The 24210-nt window shown below is 45.7% G+C and overlaps 2 protein-coding genes across 2 annotated transcripts in view; both read left to right on the top strand.

Moving 5' to 3' along the window:
- LOC130381355 (uncharacterized) overlaps nt 1-24210 on the top strand; it is a 202832-nt gene that overhangs the window by 177963 nt on the left and 659 nt on the right.
- Nucleotides 1654-20503, top strand: LOC130381363 (NLR family CARD domain-containing protein 3-like). The gene is given in 12 exon segments (XM_056588946.1): nt 1654-1871; nt 2408-2504; nt 2694-2804; nt 3488-3601; nt 6202-6268; nt 6454-6679; nt 8305-10087; nt 11575-11748; nt 16545-16718; nt 17810-17983; nt 18154-18200; nt 19733-20503. Coding segments are annotated over 11 exon segments (3534 nt in total). The 5' UTR covers nt 1654-1871; nt 2408-2421; the 3' UTR covers nt 20314-20503.

The raw sequence follows: 24210 nt of genomic DNA on the forward strand, positions 1-24210 counted from the left end.
TGTATGTAATTTGGTTACAGTAGTGATATTTTGGCCAGGAATAAAAAAGTATATACAATCGCACTTAGGCTACTTCATTTATTTTCTTTTATTTTCAACATTTACAAAAGATAGGGCCTGCTGGAAAATCTGTTCGACCAATCCCCGTGATTTTTTTCCCTAAGGAGCGCCATGGCACAGTAGCGATTGACTGTATTGGCCATACTGAACAGAAGGCACGCAGAGTTAACTTCTGAACGGGTAAGAGCAGTTGTTATTTTATTATTGGTTATGGCCGCTGTGTCACGAGGAGTATGTTACCATTGGCCATTTTGATTAGGCCATAATTGTGCTGTTTGGGAAATGTAGTTGTGTGGTCAGCTGAATGGAGTATTTATGTTTTGTTTTTGATAGTAGGCAGTGTGTTGCAAATACAGTGTACGTGGTCCTAATAATGTTTCCGCGATTTTGACGTGTGATCTAGGGATGCTAAGTCTCTGTCCATGGTTCTGATGATGATTTTGCGTTCTCTCGTTGTGGCGGCTGTTGGCTTAGGCCCTATGGGGGAGTGGATGCATTTGTGTGTGTGTGTGTTTGTGTTTGTGTGTGGGGGGGGGGGGGGGGGGGCAGGGCGATCTTGCCCCGAGGCCTAGCACAACTAAGCTACGCTACTGCAGGAAGGAGGTGCGAGTTACCAGAGCCATGCGTGGAGCAGACTGTTGGACTGATCACCGCCTGATCAGAGCCAAATTCACCCTGGAACTCCGTCCACCACTGAGGAAAACACCACCCTGCAGGAAGCTCAACTGTGACGCATTGAAGTCCCCGCACTCAGTCAACCAGCTCAGGGAACAGATCGCCTTACAGCTGTCCAAGATCCCTGAAACACCAGCTGATCCGGACGTCAACACCACCTGGAGCACCCTACGCACCGCTATTCACCGGGCGGCAGTAGAGTCTGTAGGGTACACCAGACGGAGACTCCAAGACTGGTTCGACAACAGTGCATCAGGCATCCACAACCTACTTCAGGCAAAACACAAGGCCCTTGCAGCTCACCTTTCCAACCCCCAATCCACCTCGCTGAAGGTCCGCTTCAACAACATCCGGGCTGAAACACAGCGTACCCTCAGAGCCATGAAGAATGACTGGTGGACAAAGAAAGCCCACGAGATACAGCATCGGGCACCCTGCAGGCCTTCCACATCCGTTGCCTGCAGGGTGCCCGATGCCGAGGTCTTTGACCGGACCCACACACAAAGCATCGCCCTGCTCCTTGCGCAGAACCACCTACGCTGGGTTGGGCATGTGATCCGTATGCCAACCCACCGCCTGCCCAGGCAAATCCTCTATGGCCAACTTCTGGATGGCCATTGATCTGCTGGGGGTCCAAAAAAGCGTTATAAGGATCACCTCAAAACCCTCCTGAAGCAGTGCAACATTCCACCTACTGCACTCGAGTCCCTGGCTGCTGATCGCAACCCCTGGAGCTCCTCCTGCAACCAGGGAACTACTCACCTTGTGTGTGTGTGTGTGTGTGTGTGTGTGTGTGTGTGTGTGTGTGTGTGTGTGTGTGTGTGTGTGTGTGTGTGTGTGTGTGTGTGTGTGTGTGTGTGTGTGTGTGTGTGTGTGTGTGTGTGTGTGTTTGTGTGTGCGCGCGCAGCTTCGTTTTCCCGGAAAACACGTGACACTCACTGAGAGGGGCGGCTCCTTGACTCCTCATACTTTCACATTACTGTCCGTCGCAGCGATCAGCCCTTCTTCCTCCGCTTTTTAAACCTTTCACCTGATTCACTTGTTTTACAAACACTTGAACCACCATTTCTTCCCTTACATTTATACTTTTACAACTGTATACCTTATGGACGCATTTTAATCCCGGAGTAGATAAGGTAAGGTAGGTCGACAGTTGACTAGCGTTTATAATGTCTGTGGGTTGCTGGAATATAATAATGATCAACCAGTTTACTACCGTTTATATTGTCTTGAGGTTACTGGTATATAATAATGAACAACCAGTTTACTACCGGTTATATTGTCTGTAGGTTACTGGTATATAATAATGAGTTTACTGTAGAGAATACAACGTTAGTTCATGTTTCACTGCTTTTCTGACTCGTGTGGTTAATCGAACACTGCGTTCAATATTTAAGTGATTCATTTGTCTTGATGCTACTCCAATTTGAAAGAAGGTCGTGACAGAAGTCCTTTGAATGTGCTGATATTTAAGTTAAATATATGTGCGTAGGGTCTGTGGATTTACAGTTTAATAGAGCTCGTAAGTACGCCACTTCCGGTAGACCCTGTCGTGGGGTTCATATTTATGATCCATGACGTGACGTCCATAATGCTTTAGTGTGACGCAGTCACAATGATCTTCTCGCTCAATGAACAGCTAAAGTTCAGAAGGAGTTGTGTTTGAATCCAGGTCTCTAGTCTTCTATGGATGAGGAGGGAAAAGAGGGGGGTCCTACCTCTAAGACCACTCTGTCTGGGGAACATGGCCGCCGGAGCAAAGCTAAGAGGTAAGAAGAGGATCTCTCTGTCTGTGACTGTTGTCCATCTCAGAGCTCCGCAGTGATACATCATGACTCCATCATTAGTCTGAGTAACGTGTGTGTGTGTGTGTGTGTGTGTGTGTGTGTGTGTGTGTGTGTGTGTGTGTGTGTGTGTGTGTGTGTGTGTGTGTGTGTGTGTGTGTGTGTGTGATGAAGCCCAGAGCAGAGAGGAGACTCCCCTGGACCCAGCTGTGTCTCCATGAAGAGTGACTGGTCTATGGATATACCTGTTAACTTTAAAGATGGACGCCCCTCCAGAGAGGAGAGGTAGGAGATTCAAACAGACGATGAAAACAGACCGGTTTGTTGTTATCAGACTACTGATGCTGATGTTTACAGGTCAGGAGAAAACAATAGATTGTGTGTGTGTGTGTGTGTGTGTGTGTGCGTGTGCGTGTCCGTGTACGTGCATGTGTGTGTGTGTGCATGTGTGTGTGTGTGTGTGCGTTGAAGCCCAGAGCAGCAGGAGAGAGCAGACTCCCCTGGACCCAGCAATCAAATTAATGAAATTAATATAAAGATGACTTGTAGCAGACTTTACAGGTTTAATGTTTAAAGGTTCAATGTCTTTCAAACGGACCCATTTATTGAATCAGTTTGAATTTAACTTTGGAGGTGAAGTGATTTGTTGAAACAAATTATCCATGAAGAATAACACAGGTCTGTGTAGAAATGTAGAAACTGACTGCTCTATTTTCTATGTTAGCTAAACACATTGTGAATAAACACTCTATGCACAGTATGAAGGGTACTTGTGTGCTTTTATGTCAACATGTAAGTGCTTAAGTGCCATAATAACTTTTTCTGCCCCCCCCCCTTAAATTTCCATTTTATAAGACGACAAAGATTATTGAAATTAAGGTCATGAGAAAGTAGTTGAGTAGCCCTGCAATAAATGATCAAATGAAACGACATCCACAAATCCTAACTTGATGGTTCTTGGTTTTCAGAAGGAAGCAGGAGAGAGCAGACTCCCCTGGACCCAGCTGTGTCTCCATGAAGAGTGACTGCTCTATGGGTCTACCTCCTGACCTTAAAGATGGACGCCCCTCCAGAGAGGAGAGGTAGGAGTTTCAAACAGACGATGAAAACAGACCGGTTTGTTGTTATCAGACTCTAATGATACTGATGTTTACAGGGACCAGTTTACCGAAAGCATCGTTAGCCTAAGTGGATCGTAAAGTGCGTCGTACGAGCATCGTACAGTTTTCACATCGTTTCCCGAAAGCATCGTTGGTAACAAACGTCGTGAAACCGCTCGTAGCTAACGAGGACTCTCGGGGTACTCGTAGGACGCTAAGAGCATCGTTAGCCTACTTTAGCCTCAGTGGCGTCACCAGCGGACCTTCCGTGTATTGGATGCGTTTTATTAAAACACATCCAATACCACGGAATGCCAGCTTGAGCCATTTCGCAACCAAAAACAGTGGTTACCGCCGATATATTACTCAAAGACTACTGTTAGATTTAAACAGCAAAGATAGAGACATGTTAGAAGTCAACAACAACATCATTAATTGCAGCAATTAAAAATTCCATAAAAACATGCGCAGCCGAAATGTACCGATCATACACCACGTCACAAGGCATATAATAAAGTCTAATGATTCCATCGCTCTGGTTAAAATGTCCTCTTATTGATCAATGACAGAAGACATTGGCTACTAGACATGCATCATGCTGATACCAGCGGGTGGAGAATTTCTGCAGGCGTTTTTTGTTGCGATTGTTTGCATTAAGCACTGTAGGCGCTTCGGTGAGGCTGTGATGTAGTTAACTATTTATTGGACCCTGTCTAGACAGTAACGAACATCCCTGACCATAGTTAATCGCGTTTGTAGTCTCCACTCAGACGTGAACTCATTATTGCATGCGGGTGTCTTCATTCATAAAAAAATGAAAACATTCGGGAGTATGCAATAATACAAATTATTCTAAAGAGGTCAGAGACTCCGTGCACAGCCCCGCCTTCCCCAGTGAACCCAGAAACCCCGCGCCGTGACGAACGGGGGATTTGACCCCCTCGGTTTACACAGGAAACTTGAGATAAGAAGGTAAAATCGTCGGGCGTGCCAATAAGCTGCGATCGAACCGGCTCGGCAGTGTAGAAAGACCTATAGCCAGGGTTCGAGTTAGGTGGGAGCCAGTGGGAGCTGAGCTCCCATTGAGAGAGGTCTGGCTCCCATGAAAGCAGTAAACTCAAATATCTGTGGGGGTCTCGGAAAATATAGCCGCATAATATTGTAATTACAAAGAAAGCTATTTTCCCTTCCACATGCAGAGTTATATTGACGTTAAGTGGGACAATAGAAGGGCCCATGCAGGTGAACGGAGCGTTCCACGGCATTGAGAAGAGCTGTGTCATGATAGCCCATATATCATAGCCCCCCCCCCCGTCAAAATTCAGCACAAGGCCGGTACGGTCCCTCCCCCATCGTTAACAACACTGTGTGTGTGTGTGTGTGTGTGTGTGTGTGTGTGTGTGTGTGTGTGTGTGTGTGTTCTCTACAGCAGTGGTTCCCAAACTGTGTGCCGCGGCACACTGGTGTGCCGTGAGGCAAGTCCAAGTGTGCCGTGGGATTTTGTGACAACCATAGCCTACTGCAATATAGTATACAACAATACAAAAATAATTATTTTAATTTACTATATACTACTTTGAATGTACTCATTCCATAATACAGAGGCAAACTCTTTATCTAAAAACTATTTAAAAAATCCTCAAAGAGGATCCCACATTTCGCTGTTCGCGCAGTTGCTTTGGAACAGGGCTCCATGCAGCTGCGCCACAGGCAGCCAGTAAGCGCGCTATATATGCCGAACACCTTCAGACCTTAAAAGAGAGGTTTGAGCGCTATTTTCCACGTGTGGCGGACATCGAGGACAATGACTGGATCCGAGACCCATTCAACCAGGAGTCCGAGTCCTCAAACGAGAAGCTCACTATGAAGGAGAGAGAGGAGAGCGCAGAGCTCCGTGCGGATCGCACGCTGAAACTGAAATTTAGTGAGCTCACACTCGATCAGTTTTGGTTGGCTTGTGCATCAGAATATCCAACCATCTCCCACCACACTATCGACCAACTTCTTCATTTCCCCACCACCTACCTTGTGAGAGAGACACACTTGTTTACATGAAGAACAAGACCAGGTCACGGCTCTCTGTTGAGCAGGACTTGCGAGTGGCCCTCTCCTCCGTGCCATCAAGGATTAAAAAAATCTGTGCGCCCCGACAGGCACATGTTTCCCACTGATTTGTTATTTGTAGGCAGAATATTTACAAAAAAAGCCTGATTCTAAATGTTAGTTATAATTTGTGGGTCAGACTCAGGACCATGCAGCTTTCTCATGGACAGTTCTCTGCTGAATTTCTGTTTCATTTGCCTCACCTGTCTGGTTGAAATGGGTGTGTTTGATTAAGCCCAATTTGATCAAGTTTAAATATTTTTGTGAAGTATTTTTTTATAAATATTTCATGAGTAGAATAGTTGTCTTTGTCACATCTTATTTGGCATTAGTAAATAATTATAAACTTAAGATAAACAGATGATATTAGTGATAACACGTGTTATAAGGCTATTTTGCACAATAGGTGTGCCTTGAAATTTTTATTTGTCCTTTGGTGTGCCTTGGGCACAAAAAGTTTGGGAACCACTGCTCTACAGACACCAGGAGATGTCAAAGGTCACCAGTGCTCAGTCTGTACAGCAGCATCAAACAGAGCTGATCAAGGTGTGTAAATGTCCACCAAGTCATCTGACTTCAGCTCTACATGAACATCAGAAAGCATCTCTTGTGGTGCTCATCGTCTCCAGGCTTCCCTCTTCAGACCAGCGGGACGTGATTCCAGGACAGATGCTTCTGATGTCCTCAGTGAGTTCAGAGTAAAGTTCTCCTTGATGTTTGTTCTGTTCCAGAGGGCTGAGGAGAACGCACATGCTTTCCTAGACAAGGAGATGAAGAAGCTCTGGAGGGATCTCTTCACAGATTACCCACAATGCTCAGAGAGTCAGAGGGAGGAGGAGGAGTTGGATGCTAAGAACGAGGAGCAGAGGAGGCGCGCCATAGAGGGAGTGGTGGACATCACAAAGCTCTGCCTGATGGAGATGAACCAGGAGGAACTGGCCGACACACTGTGGGGCAGTAAGAGACTCTTATTTTGAAGACAGAGGAGACAATTATTTTGAAGCGCGGAAGACTCTTATCTTGAAAACAGAATGAATATGTATATTTAGAGTAGTATGAGACTCTTATTTGTTCTGTTTAGAAATACCATAATCTATTTTAGTGTTAAGTGATTTCTTCATTAATAATTCATCAATGTGGAGATATCTTTCTTCTTGGGCGTTCAATGGTTTGATCCAGATATGAACTGTTATTGTCGGTCGATCAGGTTAAATGGTTTGATCCAGATTAGGGATGGGCACGAGTAGTAAATTCCAAACTCGAGTGATCGAAGGAATTCCTCGAGGATCAATCGAGTACTCGTTAAATCAAATCTATTTTTAGAATGCAACGCATCTGCTGCAGGAATAGGCCTGATGATGAACGGCAATATTACCAACCAAACATGTAATGCTTATTCTCCATCAAAACAGTCAGAGTTATCAGAGTATTCATTATTTATTTTTGCAAACGTTCAAAACACATTTTCCTTACAAAAATAAATATGCGTCTCACAATTTAAATCACGTCGAACCAAGGCCTGTAACAGTTTAAAAAAAACGAAACAAGTAGCCTAACCATTGCAAATAATTTAAAGCTGCAAATAAAACGGCAGCAAATGGACTATGGAAATACTCAGCGTTGTGATCTTCTCGTTGTGATCTTACGCCCGGGATTACAGCTGCGTCTTGCGGCGGTGAAAATAGCCGACACACTTTCACTTTCACCGTTGCTGCGGGTCTGCTTTCCCGAACTCACCGTTGTGTTTCAGGAGCATATGTTGCCGCATAGTACTTTCTGGTAGCTCGATTTCGCTTGGCATATTTTACATTTCACCTTATGATCTCCTATTTCTTTAAAGTATTTCAATTCTTCGCTGCGCTTTGCTTTAACCGCCATCTCTTAACTTTTTGAATTCTGGCGTGCCTGCACACGGCACGGAACGCGCCATGGAAATGGATGCATTTAATTTCTTTGTGCCCACGTCATGCGTTAGTGGCGCCGACAGAAAATTGATACATTTGCTTCAGAAAACTTTGTTTGTGTGTGTATATGCAAACTCGAGTTTGCCTGTCCACCAAACGAGTTCATTTGTAACGAGGAGTACTCGAGTAATCGATTCCTCACGCCCATCCCTAATCCAGATATATAGGGTTATTGTGGTTCGATCAGGTTAATGTTTTGGTCCAGATATGTAGGGTTATTGTGGGATATGAAGTTAAATGGTTTGATCCAGATATGAAAGGTTATGCTGCATCCATCAGGATAAAGAATGTTAAACAATAAATGGCAAATCAACAGCAGAATAACTATAAGTGGAATAAGTGGAAGAGATGCAGGACTATCTTGTTATATCAGCATATGAAGTTAATTTCCACTGATTCACTATCATTGTTATTATCATTAGACCAATGATTTTGCTGATTAAATAACAAACAAAAAAGGAAAAAATATGTATCCATTCCTTGTCCCGACCAGCTTCTCGAACCACAAGTAATGAAGTCAGTAAATATTATGAAGATGATCATTTTACAGGAAATATTAACATGCTTCAAGTGATGTCACCATCCACTATCTGATGTCTTCTCTTCATTCCCATGTAGGATCTGCTACTGTTGAGTGCCAACATAATATCAAGTCTCATTTGAAGAAGAAGTTAAAGTGTGTGTCTGAGGGAATCGCTAAAGCAGGAAATCAAACGGGTCTGAATGACTTCTACACAGAGCTCTTCATCACAGAGAGAGGCAGTGGAGAGGTCAACAAAGAACATGAGGTCAGACTGATTGAAACAGCTTCCAGGAAACCAGCCATGGAAGAAACACCAATCAAATGTGAAGACATCTTTAAACCCTTACCTGGACGAGATCAACCAATAAGAACAATAATGACAACTGGAGTGGCCGGCATTGGTAAAACCATCGTAACGCAAAAGTTCACTCTGGACTGGGCTGAAGGCAAAGCCAACCACGACATACACTTCACATTTCTGTTAACTTTCTGAGAGCTGAATTTACTGAAAGAGAAAAAGTATAGCTTGGTGGAACTTCTTCATCACTTCTTTATTGAGACCAAAGAAGCAGGAATCTGTAGATATGAACGGTTCAATGTTCTCTTCATCTTAGATGGTCTGGATGAGTGTCGACTTCCTCTGGACTTCCAGAACAACCCGACCTGGACTGATGTCAAAGAGCCGTCCTCGGTGGACGTGCTGCTGACAAACCTCATCAGGGGCGACCTGCTACCCTCCGCTCGCATCTGGATAACTACACGCCCTGCGGCAGCCAATCGGATCCCTGCTGAGTGTGTTGACATGGTGACAGAGGTGAGGGGGTTCACCGACCCACAGAAGGAGGAGTACTTCAGGAAGAGATTCAGAGAGGAGACGCTGGCCAACACAATCATCTCCCACGTCAAGAAATCACGAAGCCTCCACATCATGTGTCACATCCCAGTCTTCTGTTGGATCACTGCTACAGTTCTGGAGGACATCTTAAATAAATCCCAGATAGAAGAGATGCCCAAGACCGTGACTCAGATGTACAGCCACTTCCTGAGGGTTCAGTCCATACAGGGGGACAGGAAGTACCATGGGAGATCTGAAACAGATCCACACTGGAGTTCAGAGAGCAGAGAGATCATCGTTTCTTTGGGAAAACTGGCTTTTAACCAGCTGGAGAAAGGCAACCTGATCTTCTACGAGGCAGATCTGGCAGACTGTGGCATCGACATCAAAGCAGCCTCAGTGTACTCAGGAGTGTTCACCCAGATCTTTAAAGAGGAGTGTGGGATGTACCAGGACAAGGTGTTCTGCTTTGTCCATCTGAGCCTCCAGGAGTTTCTGGCTGCCCTTTATGTCTTTCTGTCCTTCATCAACGATGGTGTCAATCTGCTCTCAGAAGAACCACCCACCTCTGGGGAAGATAAACTCCTCCTCCTCTACCAGAGTGCTGTGGACAAGGCCTTACAGAATGAGAACGGACAACTGGACTTGTTCCTCCGCTTCCTCCTGGGCCTCTCTCTGGAGACCAATCAGATTGTCCTACGAGGTCTGCTGGGACAGACAGGAACTAGCTCACTGACCAATACAAAAACAGTGTCTTACATCAAGAAGAAGATAGATGGAGATCTCCCTCCAGAGAGAAGCATCAACCTGTTCCACTGTCTGAATGAGCTGAACGACCGTTCTCTAGTGAAGGATATCGAACAGTACCTGACATCAGAAAGTCTCTCCGGAAAATCTCTCTCTCTTGCTCAACTGTCAGCTCTGGCCTTCATCCTACTGACATCAGAAGAGGAGCTGGACGTGTTTGACCTGAAGAAATACTCTGCTTCAGAGAGGGGTCTTCTGAGGCTGCTGCCAGTGGTCAAAGCCTCTAAAACATCTCTGTAGGTTCACTAATAGCATGTATTACAATACACACTACACAATATAAATATAACTGGAATATAAGGTTAAAATAAAATGCAAAAATCCCTGTAGGTTTATAACAACATGTGTTACTGTTCTACTATTAACATAATTAACATACTAGTTATATTATACATAACATCTCTTTTGTCCTATGGACGTATAATGTATTGCAGTCAGTGTTGGGGGTAACGCGTTAGAACTAACGCGTGAGAGTACTCTTATTCGTTTTTTTCAGTAACGAGTAACCTAACGCGTTAGTTTTGCGAATTCAGTAATCAGTAACTCGTTAATTTCCAAAATAACCACTCGTTACTCCGTTACTTTAAGATTTTCCCTCGATAAGGAAAGTAAAGTCCCGGGTTTTCTGCATTTAGTCAGATGCTGCTGCCCTGCTCCTTGCATCTCTCTCTCTCGCTCTCTGTGTGTGTGTGTGTGTGCGCGCGCACCTGTGTGTGTAAGCTACGTGTGTTACGGCGGCAAGATGGACGAGAAGATAGCCTTAGATTCCTGGAGGTACGCTCATTATTTTGAGTTACAGAGCGAAAAGGACAAGAAGAACATAGTGGTCGTTTTGAGCACCTTCTTCTCCTACGTTTCAACCATTACTTTGGTGATAAATAGGCTAAAGGTAGCCTACGTGATTGTTATGAATGTAGGGCTATAGGGTCACACGAACATTTTCAGTTCTTCAATGTTTTTTTAGTGCCATGCACTGTTCTTTTGTGCAACGCATACGGTTAAATTGAGTTAAATTTCCAATTCTAAAAGGTTGCATGCCTACCTGTTAAGCACTTTGTTAGGCGCCTGCACTTGTTAAGTGGATAAGCTATGTGTGACGCACTGTTCTTTTGTGCGCAGCCAATACGGTAAGCTACATTCTGTTAAAATAACTGCCTGTTACCGGAGTATGTTATTCATGGAAGCTGTTCAAATGATCAAAGGATGAATGCCTGTTAAATAAAACGTGCAATATGATGACTGTCTTTCCTGTCATTATGCTATAGGTTCATGATTGATTCATAAACAGTCAGCACTGTTGGTGCATCTAAAGGAGGATGTGTGTTGTTGTTGCGCTAGGCGGACACGCACGCACCCCAAACGCATTTTAATTGTTGGTAACGCACGAGTACTCTAACGCGTTTCTTTTATTTATAGGTAACGTAGTAACGTAACGGATTACTTTTAATTGATAGTAACAAAGTAACCTAACGGATTACTTTCTCTTACACGTAAGAGAATATTCAGAACAATAGAATATAGAAGAAGTATCCGTTCAAAAAACATTTTCAATCCCAAATAAATAACTATTTAACATTTAACATTGAATATATAATGAAAATGTATACATCTAATTATTTAGTTATTTTTGGTAAACTAATAACATTCTTCATTATGGAATAACTTAAAGCTTTCTGTTGTTTTGATCGCAGTTCCTAACATGTTGTGTTCATTGTGTGTAAAGTCTCAATGGCTGTCATCTGTCAGAGAGATGCTGTGAAGCTCTGGCCTCAGTTCTCAGCTCCAACTCCTGTTGTCTGAGAGAGCTGGATCTGAGTACCAATGATCTGCAGGATTCAGGAGTGAAGCTGCTCTCTGCTGGACTGGGGAGTCCACACTGTACACTGGAAACTCTCAGGTCAGTTTCACTCAATGTGCAAAACAGTTACAAATAAATGTTAAAAGTCAGAGTTATATAACTAATCTTATCTCAGTACCTGTGATGACCACATTCAAGACTTTCATATCATATAAAGGCTACCCCTTGTTGTTGAGGTGGATATTGAAATCCATCCATATGCTTGCAAATCTTTAATTATAAATATAAACCCAAAACATAACGATAGTGTCCCCTGTATACAGGATGTTGATGGTAGAGAGCAGGGTGAAATATAGGGGGTCCTGGGAGGGTCAGAGACCCCTAGTTGGATGCCTAAGACCTCCTGAAAGCCACAACAGCAACATTTTCATAAAAATGATTTGAAACCTGCAATAGTCAAACAAAATATATTTTTAAAAGCTTAATATGTCCAGTATTCATTATTAAACGCACAAAACATATGAGGAGCTCTTTTCCAAAACGCTATAAATCCATTTGTATAGTTTTTAGGATAATTACATTTTTTACCTTGACCCACATATTTTGTTAATATTCAATTTAACCTGTTAAAATGGTTTGTTGACTCAGTTTGAACATGTTGTACAATGATTTTTAAATCAAACCACAACATTGTTGATTATAAATTCAAATATATATATTTTTTTTCAAAACGCTATAAATACATCAATTTGAAAAATGAAGCTGTAAATCAATTGATGGTTAATGTATTTTTATTTTAAAAACAAGAGAAAATACAACATACGATATCATCATCTCACACTATAAATTAATATAAATAAATAAATAACCGCCAAATAAAATAAATAGTAACAAACTAAATAGTAAAATAAATACAATTTCACGTTTATTGTCCACCACATATAATAAAAACACACACATACAAATACCACTAATTAATAAAAATACAACAATGTAAAAAATAAATTCATATCATTTAGTAACGCATTTAGGCTAATAGTCATTCAGTGCCGAACCTGTAAAAAGTAATGATAGTATTGATAATAAATTGATTAAATTAATTTGAGTCTGTGAGAGGACACAGAGAGAGAGAGAGTGAGAGACAGAGAGATTCATCACTTGCGCATGAATCACTCTGCATCTTCATCACTCTGGCCTGCATTGTCAATCACCTGATACAGTGCATCGTCATAAAAAGCCCTCACCACATCAGACACACCCATTGCTCCTAATAGTGCCAGCACATCGCACTTCTTTGCGCCTTTCACAGAGGTCTGCTTTGGAAGTAACGCAGGTTTCAGGTCAGCCCATCGCTTGCCCCGCTTTAATACGCTATGGAAACAAGGCTCCCCATTGTAAGCCATCTTTAAACCAACCTTGTTGGTACTCAAATCAAGTATGCGTGCTTCGCTGATTTTAAAGCTCCTATTTGACTTAACGCACACTTTTGTGGCTGACCTGTAATCAAACGCCTTCCAGTCTGTGCCATAAACGTGAACGTTGCCGAATTGCTGCAGGATGGCATGGTATTCCTGTGGTAGCAGAATTGTATCAATTTTCCTGATCTTCTGCTCAATTCTGCCAAAGACTCGGTCTGCTGGGAGATAGCTGTGACCCCTTACTGGAAAAGTGTACTCTATGCCAAGGTTGGGAAAAGACTGGTGAAGTTCCATGAGCATGGACACCATGTTCATGTTTTTGTTTTGGCCGTAACATGAGTCACTGAACAGCCGAAGTCCCCTTGACCTGCTGACTTTGTGCCGAAGTCGAACCTTGAGGCAGTCACTCAGCGCGGATGCAATCATGTTACTGTCCTTTCTACCCTCATTTTCCTGCCACACGTAGAGATGGACATCATCTTTTGTCTGGTGACTCTTCTCTCCGTGGTGCACAACCACACCAAACAGATACAGGTACATCTGCCGTGAGTAATAGGCCTGTCCTATTGAGGTTTTTGGAAGGACCATGTTTTGCATCATATCGAAACAGAGGGTCACATGATCTTCAGCAACCCTGCCTAACAGGTCATAAAACACACGAGCTCTGCGACGATGCAAGATGAATGATGCAGATTCCATCTTCTTCTCTGTCTCGGTTAGGTTTGGATCTTTCATCCTGATCTTAAACTTGGAACAATCAGAGCATGCATCTGTAGCTGGGTGACCGAAGCCAAGATTGAAATCCTTTGAGAACACTGAATAATAGAGGGAGTAGCTGGTCTGAGCATGGTTCTGAGCCTCAAAGAGCTTATGCATCTTGTGCACATTCTGGTCACTGGGGAGATACTTGCGGCCTGGTGCTCCTCTCCGCCCATAATGGCTGGCCCTGCAGGTGAAAGACTGGATGTGCTCAACAATGAGTTGCCTTCTCCTGCTGTGCTCCTCACTGTGCCGTGCACCACCTCTTCTCTCTGGGCGAGCCTCAGCAGTCTCGGCATAATATTGAGCCACCCGGGACACACGGTCTTTGCTGATGCCTGTGAAAGTAATTATTTAGATTGTTAATACAATGATTGGAGCCAGTGGCGGTTTTAGGTACGGGCGAACCAGGCAGCCGCACGGGGCGGCATATTTGTGGGGGGCGCCAAGTAACATGGGGGGCTCCACGAGCAGTAAAAAATAAATTGCGCTGCGTAGCGGTTATCAATGAAGTACTACATAACATTGTGTTGGGAATAGGTATTTTGGCGCCCCCTCTGGCTGCAGGCGCACACCTGCTCGTTGAGAAGGTGCCGTGCGCAGACGGAATGACCCCCCCCCCCCCCCCCCCCCCCCAGGGGAGCAACACGCGCACCTAACTCTAGCCCGGGAGAGGAGCGGACATGCGCGCACACACACACACACACACACACACACACACACACACACACACACACACACACACACACACAGCATACCCTGCTCTATAGCAATGACATCAGTAGGGTGGTATTATTATCAGTAGGCCTCCTTTCCATGTCACGTATTTACAGCAAAATATAATTTTGTCTAAGGGAGAAACCTACAAAACGGTATTAAACTAGACATTTCTAAAAAACGAAATTGTACTCACCAAGCACTTTAATGAAGCTTGCCTTGCAAACGGGCACCTTCTCCGGGTGACTGCCGCACAAGAGACTGTATTTAACCGATATTTTCCGGTCTTTTCGCTTGTTTACGTCCTTGATTTTCGTACGCCGCCTGTTCACTTTCATTATGTCCAGGAGATCAAGTATGGCCCGGTCCTGGTCAACCTTGTTTGGTTTATTATAAAACTTGTTAAAGTTCATCATCAGGTCGTCCGGTGACAGCTTCTTGGCCTGACAGGTCGCAGTAGCCGTGTGTTGACATCCAACAGTAGGCGTTGACCCGCAACCTGAGTGACAAACCTTCTTTTCTAGTTGTTTTTTGTGGTTTTCTTTGTCCAGTCTGCGTTTTCTACCCCCGGGTGTAGGTCTCACTGGCTCATCCTGGCCATCAAACGTGTTATCATAGTTTGAACTCATTTTGAAGACTGAGACGGAATGAAACCGCCACTGAAGTCCGTTCACGATACACACACACACACACACTACCCCGGGAAAGGAGCAACACGCGCATCTAACTCCCGGGAAAGGAGCAACACGCGCATCTAACTCCCGGGAAAAGAGCGACACACACACACACACACACACACACACACACACACACACACACACACACACACACACACACACACACACACACACACACACACACACACACACACACACACACACGTTATTATAGTTTGAACTCATTTTGAAGACTGATCCGTGTTCGATCGCCTAGAACGCTAACCGAATTCAGATTGGTCGAGAGGATATATCGCATTTAGGCAAAAAATAGATTTGGCGCTTGTCGTGGTTTGGAAAAAAACAGCATCTTGTGATACATTTTAAACAAGTAAATATAGCGATTTTGCATTCAACGTTGATGGAGCAGTGAATAGGTTCAGTACACAACAAAATGGCATGACAAACTCATTTTTTTAAAATTTGGCGTTTATCGCGTTTTGGAAAAGAGCTCCTCATATATTCCCACATATGAATAGGTTTCAGAAAGATATTTTTAATATTGTGTAACCCGGGTGAAGAGACTAACTTAAAAAGCTCTTTATGTATACAATAAGTTATTGTTGATATGTAGGATACATCAATAATTATCTTTTCATTATTAATATGAGTCAACTCACTATTCTTTTTTTTTTTTTACCTTGCTCAGTACATTTGGTTATATTGATGATATTTGGGTTCAACCAATAGGATTGGTTGATATCGAGACTTCGGGGTCATCTGGGGAAGGGTGAGAGGTCACGAGTGAGCGGGAAAAAGGAGAGAGAGGGAAGAGACAAAGGAGGAGAGTTCTTTATGCTCTCTAGAGATCGCCCAGCTAAATGATGTTTAGACATTTACTTCTTAGTTGTTTGACGGTTAAAGGAGTACGGGAGAGAGTTTATGTGGGGCCGGTTTTATTGGTGTTTCTGTTTGTGTCTGGGATGTTGTGGACGGAAACCTCAGCCTTCTCCACTCCCTATAATGGTACCGGGACTTTTTATGATGGTATAATGTGTATGTTGTATAGCATTATTATTATGATTGTCATGTAGTCAGACAGTAAAGTGCGGTTTAGAGTCGTTTCATAAAGTTTAATAACAACCTATTAATAAAATTGTATGCTTAAGTGAAGTATAATGATAATTGTTGTTTGATAATTTAACATCTGTGTGAAATCTTTCTTAATATTTTAAGATCCAGGTTATTCATAGTATTTATTATTTCATGTATTTAAAAAAACTGTTTAAAATTCTCCTATAATTTAACTACAGTTCCTAACAGGTTGTGTTTATTTTGTGTGAAGGCTCAATGGCTGTCATCTGTCAGAGGAATGCTGTGAAGCTCTGGCCTCAGTTCTCAGCTCCAACTCCTCTAGTCTGAAAAAGCTGGACCTGAGTACCAATGATCTGCAGGATTCAGGAGTGAAGCTGCTCTCTGCTGGACTGGGGAGTCCGCACTGTACACTGGAAACTCTCAGGTCAGTTATCAGCCTCTTCTTCAAGCTGGTTATTCTAGCTTTCAGTAAGTGCTGCTCCTGCCTGATGCATTTCTGTTGATCTTTCCCTGCTGACAAAACACTCCCTGGTTCTACACAATGTTAGAACATGTGAAGAAACGGTCTTATGCCGCTTTTCCACCGCACATGTAGCTCGACTCGACACGACACGACTCGACACGACTCGACACGGTAGCAGCGCGGGTGCTTTTCCACCGCAAATAGTACCTCCGGGACGTGGGCGGGGTCGTCTGCGCGAAAGGGCCGTGACGTATTTTTGTACGCGACGCAAACAACACCTACGTAACCCACACATGGACAGAACCCACATAACAACAATGGAGAACATCGATGCGATGGTATTCGTGTTCGTATTATTAGCTGGCATGTTGAAGAAGTGGAATATGTTGGCTGCGGCGCTACTATGGCTGTTCTATCGTTACCAGCATGGTTGCCATGTCGCTCTCGTGACTTCGTCACACTCTCTGGCCAATCAGTGGCCGGCCGTCTGCCGACGTCACCTTTTAGCATCGGCTCAGCCGCTTGGAACCTAGAGCGAGGCGGTACTAGAAAAAGCAGCCACTTGAGGTACTAGATCACGGTGGAAACGCAAAAAAGGCAAGCTGAGTCGAGTCGAGTCGAGTCGTGTCGAGCTGGTACCATGCAGTGGAAAAGCGGCATTAGCGTACCAAACACAGCAGACTTCTCCTGACTCTAACCAAACAATATCTCATTGAGTTGTAGCTATTGAGAAAGGAGCATTTGTTTAAGATCCTGTCACATCCAAGTGAAGGCAGTTCTGCTGTCTGTGATGTCATCTCCCCACTTCCTCTTCCTGTTGTCAGACTCTCAGGGTGACACAGCTTTGTCTCCATGAAGTATCGATAAAGCTTTTACTTGTCTTCAATGTTGAATGAATACACTTTATAAATGTGGTTACTTTAGTAGAAACTGCTCTCAACCAGATACAATAAAGTGTGTGTGTGTGTGTGTGTGTGTGTGTGTGTGTGTGTGTGTGTGTGTGTGTGTGTGTGTGTGTGTGTGTGTGTGTGTGTGTGTGTGTGTGTGTGTAGCTTGTCTGGCTGCCTGGTCACACAGGAAGGCTGTTATTCTCTGGCCTCAGCTCTGAGCTCCAACCCCTCCCACCTGAGAGAGCTGGACTTGAGCTACAATCACCCTGGGGACTCTGGAGCTGCGCTGCTCTCTGCTGGACTGGAGGATCCACGCTGGAGACTGGACACTCTCAGGTATGGAGAGGACAGCTCACCACTGAGGGACAAAGTCTCCTATTCAAGCTGCTGCTAGATGAAGTGGTTTGAAGAGGCAGCTGTCACTCATGTTGTGTAGAACGTGATGAGACAGCAGATGATGAAGGTGAATGTTTCAACATGCTGCTCTCACTGTGTTTCCCCCCCAGTGTGGAGCACGGTGGAGTGTGGAGGCTGAAACCAGCTCTAAAGAAGTGTAAGTGTCTGTTTGATTCATCACCTCACACACTCACTATTGAGATGGAAAGTCCATCCACACAGCAGGAAGTGAGGTCACATCCTACTGGGAATGAAGATGATGGCTGACATCATGTATCTTACGTATATTAATACTGTCGACCATCACAGTCACCGGGCTGAGGGGGGAGGAGTGTGGGGGTGGGGGGGTGAAGGAGAGGGGGGGTGACCGGGTTAGGGGCCGGTGAGGGGGAGGGGAAGGGGGGAGAGAGAAGCTGAGGGGGGGGGGGGGGGGGGGGGGGGCTGAGGGGGAGGACTAGGGGAGAGGGGGAGGGGGGATGACCGGGCTGAGGGGGAGGGGGGGTGAAGGGGCTGAGGGGTGAGGGGGAGGGGGGTGACCGGGATGAGGGGGGGGGGGGGGGAGGTGGAGGGAGGTGACGGGGCTGAGGGGGAGGACTAGGGGGGAGGGGGAAGGAGTGTGGGGGGGGGGGGGGGTGAAGGGGCTGAGGGGGAGGACTAGGGGTGAGGGGGGGGGGGGAGGGGCCGGGCTGAGGGGGGAGGAGTGTGGGGGTGAAGGGGCTGAGGGGGAGGACTAGGGGTGAGGGGGGGGGGAGGGGCCGGGCTGAGGGGGGAGGAGTGTGGGGGTGGGGGGGTGAAGGGGCTGAGGGGGGGGTGACCGGGTTAGGGGCCGGTGAGGGTGAGGTGAAGGGGTGAGAGAGAGGGGGCTGAGGGGGGGGGGGGGCTGAGGGGGAGGACTAGGGGGGAGGGGGAGGGGGGATGACCGGGCTGAGGGGGGGCTGAGGGGGAGGGGGGTGACCGGGCTGAGGGGGGGGTGAGGGGGAGGGGGAGGGAGGTGACGGGGCTGATGGGGAGGCCTAGGGGTGAGGGTGAGGGGGAGGGGGAGGGGGGGTGACGGGGCTGAGGGTGAGGACTAGGGGTGATGGGGAGGGGGGGTGAAGGGGCTGAGGGGGAGGGGGAGGGGGGGACCGGGCTGAGGGGGAGGACTAGGGGTGAGGAGGAGGGGGGGTGACCGGCTGAGGGGGGGCTGAGGGTGAGGACTAGGGGTGAGGGGGGGATGAGGGGGAGGGGGAGGGGGGTGAAGGGGCTGAGGGAGGAGGGGGAGGGTTGTGACCGGGCAGTGAGGGGAAGGGGAAGGGGGGGGTGACGGGGCTGAGGGGGGGATGAGAGGGAGGGGGCTGAGGGGGGGATGAGAGGGAGGGGGCTGAGGGGGGTGGTGAGAGGGAGGGGGCTGATGGGGAGGGGGCTGAAGAAGAAGAGAGAGCGATCACAAAAAGAAAGAGAATAAAAAGAAGAAGAGCAGCCTGGATCCAAGGAGAGATGTTTGTTGTTGATGTTTTCATAATATTGTTGTTGATGTTTTCATAACGTTATTGTTGAGGTGTGTGTATCTATGTATGTGTACATATGTATATGTATGTATGTGTTCATATCTATGTATATGTACACAGAGCGCAGGAGAACAGTACTAGTGATGATGATGATGAGGATGAAGAGCGGTTCAGCAGCTCATCATGTCTGGTTCTCCCTCAGATGCCTGTGACCTCACACTGGACCCCAACACGGCCCACAGAGAACTCTATCTGTCTGAGGACAACAGGAAGGTGACGTGGGTTGGAGAGGACCAGTCGTATCCGGATCACCCAGACAGATTTGACTACTGGGACCAGGTGTTGGGTAGAGAGGCTCTGACTGGCCGCTGTTACTGGGAGGTAGAGAGGGAAGGAGGGGTTAGTATAGGAGTGACATACAGAGGAATCACAAGGAGAGGAGGGGGTGGTGACAGCGTGCTTGGAGGGAACAACAAGTCCTGGGTTCTTCATTGTTCTGATGGTCGTTACTCTGCCGTGTACAACGGTACAGAGACAGTCCCCCCTCTCCGCCCCGCTGGCTCCACCAGAGTAGGAGTGTATCTGGACCGGCCTGCTGGCTCTCTGTCCTTCTACAGAGTGTCCCCAGGTGGAGGAGGGTCCTCAGACACACTGACACACCTCCACACCTTCTGCTCCTCCTTCACCCAGGAGGACCTCCTCCCGGGGGTGGGGGTGGGGATGGGGGGGGTCCTCAGCCTCTCTGTGTCGGTTGTAGAAAAAAAAAAGGGACCTCCTGACTGAGCATGGCCCCTGCACACACACACACACACACACACACACACACACACACACACACACACACACACACACACTGACTAACACACACACACACACACACACACACACACACACACACACACACACACACACACACACACACACACACACACACTGACTAACACACACACACACACACACACACACACACACACACACACACACACACACACACACACACTGACTAACACCTGTGTGTCTATAACTTACTTAGGAGGTCCCTTGGCGTGTGTGTGTGTTAGTCAGTGTGTGTGTGTGTGCGTGTGTGTGTGTGCGTGTGTGTGTGCGTGCGTGTGTGTGTGTGTTAGCATGCGTGCAGGCGTTATTCGATTGCCTGGTAGCCATGGTTACTAATATTCACACTGGTTTCAATAATACATTTGATGGTATTTCCCATCTTTGCTGAGCAGAGAGTTTTGTTCTAAAGTTCAGTGATTGAAACAAATAAAAGCCCGGGCTATGGAAGTGTTCCGGTACCACTGTCATGCACCTACCCGATGTCAAGTGGACCGGGTTGAATTCACTGCGGGTCTCTCTTCTTATATCCATCTCACCAAAGATATTTTATTACTGTCCTTCTCAACACTCTCTGATCTCACTAAAAGGCTGGCAGCACAACACCGCAATAACGACGAGATGCGCTGTGCGTAGAGAAGAAAGAATGCCCACGTTGAATTTGCAACATTTGGCAAAAAAAGATTCTAAATCTGCCCATATATGGACACGCCAGAATTGTTGCATCTGTGGCTGCTGGTAATTTAATCACAAAGAAGTATACTCTACGGGGCTATTTTCATCATTATTATTATTTTAATTTTTTTAGACGGCACAGCGATCCGGGGCTATTCCCAAAAGATCCGGGGCTATAGCCTCGAATGCTCAAATGCTATAGCCTCGAATGGGTTCTTCAATCAGATTGGTAGTCAAACTGGAGATTAGTTTTCCCCCCCTTTTCGGGGATAATGTTCCCCGTTTTGATCTCGGACGTTTGGTTCACTTTTTTATCCACACCTTGTGTCCTCAGCGTCTCTGTAAATTATAGTCTCTCTCGCTCTTGCTCTCGCTCTGAGTCTGATGACACACGTGAACACAAACATGCACATGTGAACACACACACACGCGTATATTACCACGCACACACATGCAAGCGCACACACGCATATATGAATTAACATAAAGACACACACATATAAACATACCATACTATATAGGAACCCAAACACGCAGCCACACAAACACGTGTATGTGAACACAAACAAACACGTATATATGAACACACACACGTGCGTACATATTATAAACACTCAAATATACACGCAGACACACACATGCACACGCCGCACGTGTATCTATGAACACACTTACTCAAGTTATGAACACACACACTTACTCACATATGAACACAGACACGCACAGACTACACACACATGTATATATAAACACACACACACACACACTGTGTTTTGATGATTTATATTCATGTACTCAACTATAATCCAAATGCTACATTTTCTGGGGCTTCTTAAAGTTGATCTTGATTAACCATGAAAGGAAGAGATTTTTTAAATCTTTACAAAGACTATATTTCTAATGTTTCTGATTGATTGGTGGTAAATTGTAACATTTTTATACTGCAATATTGTGTCTATTTTCAGACGTTAACAGTTTCATACTGCGGGGCTCTGATATCAGTTTATATTTTGATATGCCTCACATGATGTAAAGCAGATTTTATATTATATTCGTAATGCAAGCGGTCGAAAAACTATAGATCATGTTGCGATGACTTTAAACTGAGTATTGATTCCTTGTGTTCTGTGGGGAAAAACACAGCAGCAGAACACACCTGTTTATGATTAGTAATGTCTGTCTGCTGCTTCTATTGTTTGAGTCCTTGTGTTTATTGTGTTCATGTAAGGGACTGTTCTTCTATTGTTTGAGTCCTTGCGTTTATTGTGTTCATGTAAGGGACTGTTCTTCTATTGATTGTGTCCTTGTGTTTATTGTGTTCATGTAAGGGACTGTTCTTCTATTGTTTGAGTCCTTGTGTTTATTGTGTTCATGTAAGGGTCTGTTCTTCTGTTATCCTGGTTAATAAAGCATAATGGTGATAAACAACTCAGTGGATCCTCTGAATGTTCTCTTGTGTTCAGCAGAGGATCAGTTTACACTTTAAGGTCGGGGGTTCACTGAATAAAAAGCACAACAGAGGCTTCGTCTACACAACATTAATAACCAGGACACCAGCAAGTGCATTTCCACCTCAGACTCATACGCCCGATGAGGGACGGAGTATGGAGAGAGTTCTAGAAGCGAGCCGACAGGAAACAGCCCAGCTACTGGCGTCTCTCCAGAGACGAGCCTTGCAGGCTGGTTGATGCACCACCTCCCGGTCTAACAGGACCCTGAGCCTCCATGTTGAAACACACAGAGGTGTGTGTTTGAGGCGCTGAGCTGCAGAGGAGGAACCTCTCCTTCTCTGGGTGCGTGGGAGGGGGCAGTAGGATGGACGCGTCTGATAAATGAGTCGATAGTAAGATGTGAGGCCGTTTATCAAAGCCATGCTTCAGTCCTGTCATTGCGTGGGGAGCCACTAGGGGGCGGTGAATCCACCTCGGTGGGGTTCACCTTCTGACCAACAGGACCAGGGGGAAGGAGACTGTGTGTGTTAAGTGCCAACCTATTTGCACCTCTTGCAGGACGTTTCTGTCCTCGTGTTTTCCGTAAGGCAATAAGCGCCAAAAAAGTAATCCAAGAAGGAAGCGAGGCAGATGGATAAGGAAGAATGCAGCGATTTATCCTCAGAACATAGTGAACAAACATTGAACCAATAATAAACGTTTCCAAGTAGAATCCTGGGTCACCTGACAGTAATACAGAGGAAGAAATCACTTTTTTATGCTTAAATGACGGTTATCTACGGTCAGAAAGCCGTTGCTCCCGTCATGCTCTGAGAACTCAATTAACTCAGCAGAGATGGCTGAGCCAGGCGCCCACATGGTTAATTTACTGCAGTTTACTACAATAAGCTATGCTTTACGGCAGTATACATTTGTGGTAGAAGGAAAAAATATGAGCGCAATAAAACCTGCTCTATTGAATAGACATAAATAAGATGTATCAAAATATCAGATAATTATTAATTAATAAGCTTAATTATTATGAATTAAAGCAAAATCGAAGTTAACAAATTGGGCACAAAGTGTGAACATATACCTCATCGTCTCCATTGCTCTAAAGTGTGTGTGGTGGAGGTGTTTGGAATGGTTGAAGAGCCTTTGGTGCTCAACACACACACACACACACACACACACACACACACACACACACACACACACACACACACACACACCAACAAGCGAGCAGAAGACCAAACGCAACTAAATGAAGAGCAGACTGTACAGCTATAATGAAAGGTTCCTTCAAGGTGGGTTTGTTAAAGCGTGTTCATCCCTTCACCACCGAGTGTTGGAGAATCCGTTGTGACATCAGCTCCATGGACTAGAATGGCCTTTTAAGACGGGGACCGGGATTCAGAAGGAGGAACTCCAGGGGGAGATGAGAGGACTCCTCGTCTCAACGACCAGAACACGACTTCAGTCTGTCACCAGAGAACCACGGAGCACACCCCAACGTTCCCCTCCAGGCATGGAGACGCCTCAGCCACAGCTCCTCCACCCCCTCAGCTGGAGGGGCACAGCTCCAGGTCATAAAGGGTCTTCGTCGGGGCCAGTCCAAGGTGGTTCTGATCTGAGGTAGCCATCTCCCAGGTCCAGCTGGCCCCTGCCCATCACTGTTCAGCCTGAGAGAGGCTTCCATCTCGGGGGTTGGAGTGAACACCGTCCACAGAGAGCTTCACCT

This window comes from Gadus chalcogrammus, chromosome 4 (assembly GCF_026213295.1).
Source record: "Gadus chalcogrammus isolate NIFS_2021 chromosome 4, NIFS_Gcha_1.0, whole genome shotgun sequence".
Classification (NCBI taxonomy): Eukaryota; Metazoa; Chordata; class Actinopteri; order Gadiformes; family Gadidae; genus Gadus; species Gadus chalcogrammus.